The sequence below is a fragment of the Impatiens glandulifera genome, chromosome 6, assembly GCF_907164915.1.
Source record: "Impatiens glandulifera chromosome 6, dImpGla2.1, whole genome shotgun sequence".
Lineage (NCBI taxonomy): Eukaryota > Viridiplantae > Streptophyta > Magnoliopsida > Ericales > Balsaminaceae > Impatiens > Impatiens glandulifera.
Window position 1 is genome coordinate 615,313 of NC_061867.1, and position 9,018 is coordinate 624,330.

The 9,018-nt window shown below is 30.5% G+C and overlaps 1 protein-coding gene across 1 annotated transcript; it reads right to left on the bottom strand.

Moving 5' to 3' along the window:
* Nucleotides 1-1,544: 1,544 nt before the first annotated feature.
* LOC124941537 (F-box/kelch-repeat protein At3g23880-like) lies at nt 1,545-3,410 on the bottom strand. The gene is made up of 2 exons (XM_047481877.1): nt 2,175-3,410; nt 1,545-1,675 (listed from the first exon to the last, which is right to left on the bottom strand). Exons 1-2 carry the CDS (start codon nt 3,408-3,410, stop codon nt 1,649-1,651), a joined length of 1,263 nt encoding a protein of 420 aa, XP_047337833.1. The 3' UTR covers nt 1,545-1,648.
* Between the last annotated feature and the right edge of the window lie 5,608 nt (nt 3,411-9,018).

A 9,018-nucleotide genomic window follows, 5' to 3' on the forward strand; every position in this document is an offset into this window, starting at 1 on the left:
AAAAATAATAAAAAAATAACACAATTTTAATGTGGTTCACCAAAATAATTTTGACTACGTTCACTGAAAAGAGAAAATATTATTGAAAAGAACGGAACAGAGATTATATCATTATAGTATAAGTTATAACACAAGCCGAGACAGGCGATAAGAAGAATCCGAACTACCAAAATCATTTTTCTAAAGTGCCTAACTTTTTACTTTGGTGATTCTCAATTGTTGCTGTGAGAGTAGGGATTTCAGCTTAGACTATGCATTATGCTGTGTTTGTTGGCTCAATGAGAAAATGAGTCAGATTCTACAGGATCAAACCTAAGGCACTTAAGGAATAATGGAAAATAAAAAAAAATAAAAGAGAGGGAAAATTAAGTAAAGTAAATAAAAAACCAGACTAATGAAAATCGCATGCTCTACTCCTAGGGTGATACAGTGGGATGGACTTTCTATTTCTTATTCGCTACGCCCCTCGAGTAACTTCACTACCTTTCGCCCGGTATCATAATAAAGTAAAAAATAACGATTAGAGTCAGTCCGGATAAAAGGAAGAATTAAATCCGCAGCTAGTCTTGGGATCAAGGCTTCTTTCCTATACAGAATCAGGAATAGCCTACTCCAGGCATCTCCAGAAAAGGCGGCCCCTTTCCCTTCTAAAAAAATAAAGTCTTCCTGAAGAGCCCTCCGAAGCTATCCTAAAAGATTATCGAGACATACGCATAGAGAAGAAGAAAATAAGGCGCATAAGGTCAGGTTGCAGAATGGCCTCTCTCGTCGACCGACAGAATAAACAAGAGTTACTACTATATAACACTCGGTTTTTTGAAATCTTAAAAGATATAGAACTAGAATGAAAATGATGTTCTCAAGGTAAAAGTTTAAGTAGATAAAAACTTTAATTTCTTAAAATGTTTGGTTATACTTTTAAATAAGTCTCAACTAGTTTAATATTAATATCTTATTGAGAATTCTCCAAAATATTATTTGTTAGTTGTAATATTATACTACCACTAAACAATTCAATGCTACTTACTCAACACATATACCAATATAAAATTATTTTTACTTAGAAGTTCGTCTAAATTAGAAATTGAAATTTGTGCTTAAAATAAGGAAATATAAATGAAATTATGAGTGTTTTTTTATGTTTCAGATATATCACTTCCTAATAAAAAATTTAATCGAGAGTAAAATTTTGAAAATTGAAAAACAGACAAAAGAGAAGAAGTTGTTCTAATGAAAAGGATGCCCAACTTGAGATCTAATACAATTATTTTTACCTAATCAATATTTCAAATAATATAATAAATCTAAATAAATAAAGTGATGAAAATGATCTTTGCTTTCCTAAAAATAAACTTAGCCTTTGGAAATTAAAACAAATAAATAATAAAGTTGTTGCATAAGTTATTATTTTCCATAGTTATAATGTTAAAAAGATAAAAGAGAATTGAAAGTTACTGACAATAGGAAATCAATCCTATATATTCAGTTTACAAAGAGTTGTAAAACCAACCCTTAAATAAAGAAAACATAACACAGTTCAGTTAACACATCTCAATTTGAAAAGAGAGATTTTCCACAGCCATTTTGTATGAAAGACTTCAAGCCAAATACCCAACTTCAATGATTCATGATCTTCACTTGTATTCATTCATCTGAGTCTGACAGCATAATTTATCTGCGTTATCAAAAGAAAAAGAGATGCAGATCAAGCACAAAATTTATATACACACTATTAGAATCAAACTTCTTTTAAATCTTAACTGCTATATAATATACCAAGCTAATACCTTAGAATGAGTCCTTTTTCATCGAAAGGAGGTATGAATGAAATCATTTATTGATGAGAAATATGAGGCAAAACATCTTGTGAGTATAGCTGCTTATTGTGTTTGGTTGCAGAGAGAGATATACACACTATTTCAACATACAAAATTGACGACAACAACAAAAAAAAAAGATTATACAAGTATATATCTATCTAGGAGTGATTGACTGGTGAGTGAGCAAGCAATCCCCATTCACTTATAGAAGAAGAACAGACATATATATATATATATAAAGCTCATGATCACCTAAACTTCAGGGGAAATCATATGAATTATGTAAAAAATAAAACACTTTTTTGTTTAAGAGAAGGCAATAAAATAACCAATAATCTAAGACTACTTTCTTACATCTTCATCAGCCAACTCAGATATTGATTTGTTGCTGGCATCATCAGGTGAGACAAGACTCTCAACATAAGTTGCCACATCAAGGAAATTGCTGATATTTTGAATGTCGGGTTGTGTAACAGTCTTAGTCTCAAGATTATACAACATCAAATCCGAACCAATCAACATAAGCACTTTATTCTTGCTGAAAATAATCAAGAATGCACAATACTTGAAAGCATCTATCTCACATTGATAAGGTATTGAATACATCTTCAACCAGGACTCTACTTTTCCAAACTCCTTCATTACCCATAAATCAATTTTCATCATCTCTTCAAGGTAAAATAGTTGACATAGTTTTCCATCTAAATTCCCTATATTTAAACCCCAAATAGCCCTCTCCTCGTTCAAATAAACGGGTCGTGAGATTACAGACCAGGTTTCTTTCGACAAATCAAAAGAGGCAATAAGGCCATCAGCTGCTTCCCAGTTAAGCGATCCACTCACATAAGTACACAAAGCATACACCCGAGTCCTTTTATATACATTCTCAATCCTACTCCACGAACCACTCTTTAACCCATAAATCTTTCCTTCAGGCCTAAAATTCCATTCTATACTACTACTAGTTCTTAAAAGGTAAATAACAACCAACTTATAATCATCATTAACTTCATCATATCCAAACCCATATGAAACAATTCGACCAACATCTGTTTCAGTACCATAACTAGGCAGTCTCTTAGCCTTTCCAGTACACGGGTTCCATACATATAAGGAAGCTTCCCCTGAAAGCAAACTTTGACAAACCAGACAAACCAACCCGTTAACTGAACCAATTATCCGAACAGATCGGTGTGGGTTCACCCATGGATAATTGAGTCCTGTAATAGATGATTCTCCATTCATAACAGATGACATAGAACAGAATTTCACATCAAAATGAAGCAAAGCAGTTTTCATAATAAGCTTATGGCTTGCATGATCCTTGTTTTGCATGTTACCTTTCAGATGGGCTTTAACAAATGCTGGATCAGATATCAAAATGCGCCAGGATTTGCAAACGGATTTAAATCGGCTGAGTGATTTGACTGGAAGTTTGATTAGGATGTCTGAAATGATTTCTTCTGGAAGGGAGACTGCGAGATAGATGAAATCAGAGTCTGCGACTGCGGCGGCGGAGCTTTCTTGAATGGTCTTGCCCCGGTTTCTCCACCTCCTTCGATCCTTAAAAGGATCGCTGTTGATGACCATTGTTGAAGAACTGGGAATCGATTGAGAGCGGCTAGGGTTTGGAGGAAGTAAAATGAATTATCAATTAGGGTACTCGTATATATTCAATCTGGATCAATCTGACACGTTTCATAGTTCATATTCATTAGAATCAATCGGTAGTAGGTCATTTGGATCAATCTGAAACCATTTGATAGTTCATATTCAATAGAATCAATCGGTAGCAGGTCATTTGGATCAATCTGACACGTTTCATAGTTCATATTCAATAGACTCGATCTGTATCAAGTCATTTGGATCAATCTGACACGTTTCATAGTTCATGTTCATGCGCTGAATTTACTTTTTTTTTCTTTTTTTTTATTGAATAAAAAACTGAATATGTTTACCAATTATCATGTAATAGAACATAAACATTATCAAAATAGTTTTTTCCCATTTCAAAAACATGTTAACTAATAAAAAGTAAAAATTAGTTTCTAATGTTCCGCGCTAACTTTACTAGAATTGAGAATCTCTTAAATCTATATACAAACTATCGAAATCTAAAATTTTCAGATTTTATATTGAGAAAATAATATTTGGTTGTAAATATATTTTTTATTTTTTAAACATAAACACTGTCAAATTAATTTTTCGACATTCAAAAACAAGCTAATTAACTAAATGAACTGTATAAAGTGATTTCAGCTGTTTTAGGCATGGTAATGTTCTAGCACTAAGTTTATTATTTTCGGCCAAATAATTGAATAAAAAATCTCTTACATTTATTTACAAAGTATCGAAGTCAAAATTTTCAGATTTAATATTGAGGGAAATGGGTTTGGTTGTAAATGTAATTTAAAAAAAAAAAAAGTCATTAACATTATCAAATAAGTTTTTCGCACTTCAAAAGGAATTAACTAAATTAACGGGGTTTCCGCAGATGGAGACGTAGTAATGTAAAGTTCTAACGCTAAATTTACTATTTTCAGAGGAATGATTGAGTCAAAAAAATCTCTTGAATATATTTACAAACTATTTATACCTATTATTTTTTGAGATTTGATATTAAACAAGCTAACTAATTTAAAGGTAGAGTTTATTTCAATAGTTGGAGATATACAATACATCTTAATTTAAAAATATTAAGGGTATATTTGGTAACCTTAGAATTGGCATTGGAATTGAAATTGGAGGGTCCAATTCTTATGTTTGTTAGATACTTTAATATTAAGAATTGGAATTGGAATTGGAATTAGAATTAGAATTTCAATGGAATTCAATATAGTGTAATTTGATAGTTCTCAATTCCAATATTTTTATGTCGGAATTGTAATTCCAAATTAACACGTTTTTCACATTTTTGACGCGTTTAACTCGTTTTTCACATATTAAACATGTTTAACACGTTTTTCACACGTTTAACATGTTTTTATGTTTTTGGCACGTTTAACATGTTTTTGACATATTTAACACGTTTTATATCTTAAATATCTATATAAACTATTTACGACAGCAGGACGGATACAGGTACATCCTAGTTTCCGCAGTTAGAGACACGGTAACTTAACGTTCTGACGCTAAATTTACTATTTTCGGAAGAAGCTTGAATATATTTACAAACTATTTTTATACCTATGATTTTTCAGATTTCAACAGTGGGAGATATACAATACATCTTAATTTAAAAATACTAGAGTAATGCTGGTACAATATGCATGTATTCAAGTAATTATCATAATTATTTTTTAAATAAATATCTTAATTAGAAAAACATGGACTAACATAACAACAGACAAATCAAAACGAAATATAAGATATAATTAAATTTATCTACCCTCCTGAGTGACGTCGATTATATTAGTCTAACTCTTATGGTTAAAATCACATATTAAATGAAATATATAGAAAAATACATTATGTCACAAAAATGAAACTATTCTAAATTTAACTTTAAGCTTTAATTAACATGTGTATATTAAATTGCAAATCAAGAAAATGAGTGAAAATGTCAAATAGACAACTTAGTTTGTATAGAAATAATATGATGTAAGGTGAGATAAAAATAATTATGGCTGAAAAATTTTAAATTTGGATTGACATTTTACACTTAAAAGTGGTCACAATTGATATCTTAAAGTTTTGAAAAAACAACACTAACCAACACTAATAAAATTACTTACTTATACTCTAAAATATGTTAATAGTAAATATATTAATAACACAAAAGAAAAAAGAAAGAAGTAATTAAGATAACATTTCTTTGAATAGAATTCCAAACCTTATCATAAAACATAATAATAAAATATCCTTGGTTTAATATTAGGAAACAATCCTTACCAAAATAAAAAATCAAATAGAGTTTTGTAAATGAAAGATAGAAAATCATACCATCCACAATAACAATCAACTTAGTCTTTTGTCTATAAAAACAAACCTTACCAACCACAATAACAACTTAGGGTAGTCCATAAAAGAAATGGACCTGCATCATGTTACTCTCCACAAGCTCAAATACGCACGTATCACCCGACTTGAGATTATTCGAAAAGAAATATGTTCTTTAATTTAATATGCAATGACTAAACCTGGATAGGACAATGAACGGTAATAATTTAATCCGATTATGTTAAGAGTCGCAGTGTTTTGCTAGAAGCCAACTACGATTAATGGCGTTAAACCCATAACTATTATAATTGGGTCCTATGAGGTCACACACTTAGAGTTGGCAGAATAGATTAATGTGAATAGAATTCAATTATTAATAATATATTAGATATTATTAATAATTAGAAATAATATTTTATTTATGATTTTGGAAACATGGTAAATTGATTTTGGAAACATGATAAAAATAATATTTTATTTATGAAATAAAATAATTAATCATGGTAAATTGATTATGAAAACATGATAGAAATAATATTTTATTTATGAAATAAAATAATTAACCATGGTAAATTGATTATGGAAACATGATATATCAAATTAGTTATGAATATAATGATTTGAAATAGATTTTATTTAGGAAATAAAACGTTTATCATGAATATTAATTGCATAACGGAGAATGCCAAAAGATGGTAAGTTTGGTTTTTTCTTTATCCCTGACTCTCTAATTTAATAGCTTAAAATAGGAATTTGGGAGATGGTGAAAATGTGATTAAAAAAAACTCATTTTTTTCTCATAAGCAATTAGATTGCTTCTGTCATTCTTTCGTCATAGCAGTCGAAGTCAACTGAATCTTGACAAACTCGTGTGGACCAACTAGAGGAACAATACGTGGGGCTCTCATCCTTTATACTACAAGATATACCGAATTCACGCATCAAAGGTATCACCTTTTCGAAAATGCTTTTAATCTCTAAATGCATGAACATCCTGGATAGATGTTAAGATAGGATCTTATTTTCCACAACATACATCTAATGAATGTCAACAATGGTATCAGAGCGAGGTTTTAGCATAAATCGATTGAATAAATTAATCGTTAATTTTGATGCAATAATTTTCTAAAGATCTTGTTAGTCTTCTAGTTTGCTAGAAAATTTTACATGAACAAACGTAAAATTAAAATAAATATTTTAAGATTAGATAATATAAATATTTGAATAAAATAAATATGATTTATGTTACTATTTCTTAAGAGTTAAGAAATATTAAAATTAAAATAAATGTGATTTATGTTACTATTTCTTAAGAGTTAAAAAATATTAAAGATTAAAATAAATAAGATTTATTTAATATATTTTTTTTGGCAATTGTTTTACAATTTATTTTATAATTAGATTATAATATATAATTTTAATTCAATTTATGAACTTAAAAGTTCATGGATGGAGATCCATGAAAGATTTTGTTTTTTTAATAAAAAAACAACAAAACATTAGTTCCTAAAGAATATTTGGGCAATGCCTTTCTGTGTCATAACCCATGCAGTTTATGGTTTTTTGGTTGAATGGGTTTCGCAAAAGCGATGGTGTACTTTCTCAACCTTATACTCATGAGGGTGAATCTATACAGAGATTCATAAACCTTGATACGGTTGTACCCAACAAGAGACCAAAATAAAGTTTTGAATCTTGAGACATGGAGATGATTCTAACATTGGATGTGAATTATCAACCAAGAATTATAAAAGAATGTTTATAATTAGTAAATTGTTACTTACCTTAAACACAAAAGTCCTAAGGCAGTGCAAAAGTACGTTGGGCTTGTATGTGATGGGATTTTGAAATCATTTTATTCATAAGGAACAATTAGAACTTGAATAAAATGCGCAATCATATATATTAAATTGTTTAATCATAGATATTTATAATCTTTTTTTTTGACTAATTTGCAAATCTATTACATAATGTAGATAATGGCAAACGATAATTTTAAGTTCTTTCTACGCTCAATTGTTGAGAAAAACAAGCTCAATGGAACGAACTTCCTTGATTGGGAAAGAAATCTGAGAATCATTCTCAGGTCTGAGGGACGTGAGGACGCCCTTTGCAACCCCTATCCCGATGGTGACAGAAACCTCATCTAATGAGGAGAAGGAAAACATAATTCAGTTGAAAAACGAAGCATTGCCTGTCACTTGCTTAATGATTGCCGCAATAGAACCTGAATTGTAAAAGAGGTTTTTGAATTCTGATGCCTATACCATCATAAGTGAACTGAAAACATTGTTTCAAGATCAGGCAAGGATAGAACGATATGAGACTCACAAGGCTATACTTGATAGCAAGCTTGTGAAGGGAAAACCTGTGAGTCCTCTTGTAATTAGTCTTACTGGACTATTCAAGAGGATGGAAAATTTGGGAACCCCATATGACCAAAAGTTGACCACTGATATTATTCTTAGATCCTTACATGATAGTTTTGTACCATTCAGAATTCAATACCATATGAATGGTCTAAAACATGATTTGAATGAGCTCCATAATTTGCTTAAAAATGCTGAAGGTAATATGATTGATGACAAGAGGAAGGAAGTTTTGAATGTCAACAATGGGAGGGGTTTTAAGAAGGTGGCCAAGAAAATGAATAATAACCAATGGAAAGATAAACGAGTTTGCATACCCAATGGTGGTGGGAAGCTAAGAGTAGCCTTTGATCATGATTGTTTTTTCTGCAAAACCAAGGGACACTAGAAAAGAAACTATCCCAAGTATCTGGAAGAAAAGAAGAATGGGATTGTGAGTTCCGCTTCAGGTATTTATGTTATTGAAATTATGACAACCAATGTTCTCACATTAAAACCGTGCATGAGACTTTCATCTCACACGGCTCCTAAGTGATAAGCAAGAAGAACGATTTCCCTACACCTAAAAGAAAAGACCACAAAAATTATTTTGTTTTATGACTATTCCATATTCGTCTGCTTTATATCGAGTGATCATTTTGAAGAAATTTCAGTTATAGATAAAGGAGATTCTTGGGTTTTGTCTCTCCTGCTAAGAAATAATTTATTCTTTAGTTTCTTTTTCAAAATACCTCAATTGGTACACGCAAAAAATAGGCTAATTCAACAGATTTTTCTTCAATTTCTCGTGGAGTCAAATTCTCATCAGTACGAGTCAAAGGAATGGCCCCTTGGCCTCCGAAGTGAGAAGCAAAAATATTCTGATAAAGACGTTCCTCAGTAATATCATC

What these genes read in the sequence shown, in the direction of transcription:
- LOC124941537 (XM_047481877.1), bottom strand. Translation starts at nt 3,410, where the DNA reads ATGGTCATCAACAGCGATCCTTTTAAGGATCGAAGGAGGTGGAGAAAC. An exon ending in CTGAGTTGGCTGATGAAGAT is followed by an intron (nt 1,676 to 2,174) that starts GTAAGAAAGTAG and finishes TTGATAACGCAG; the next exon opens with ATAAATTATGCTGTCAGACT.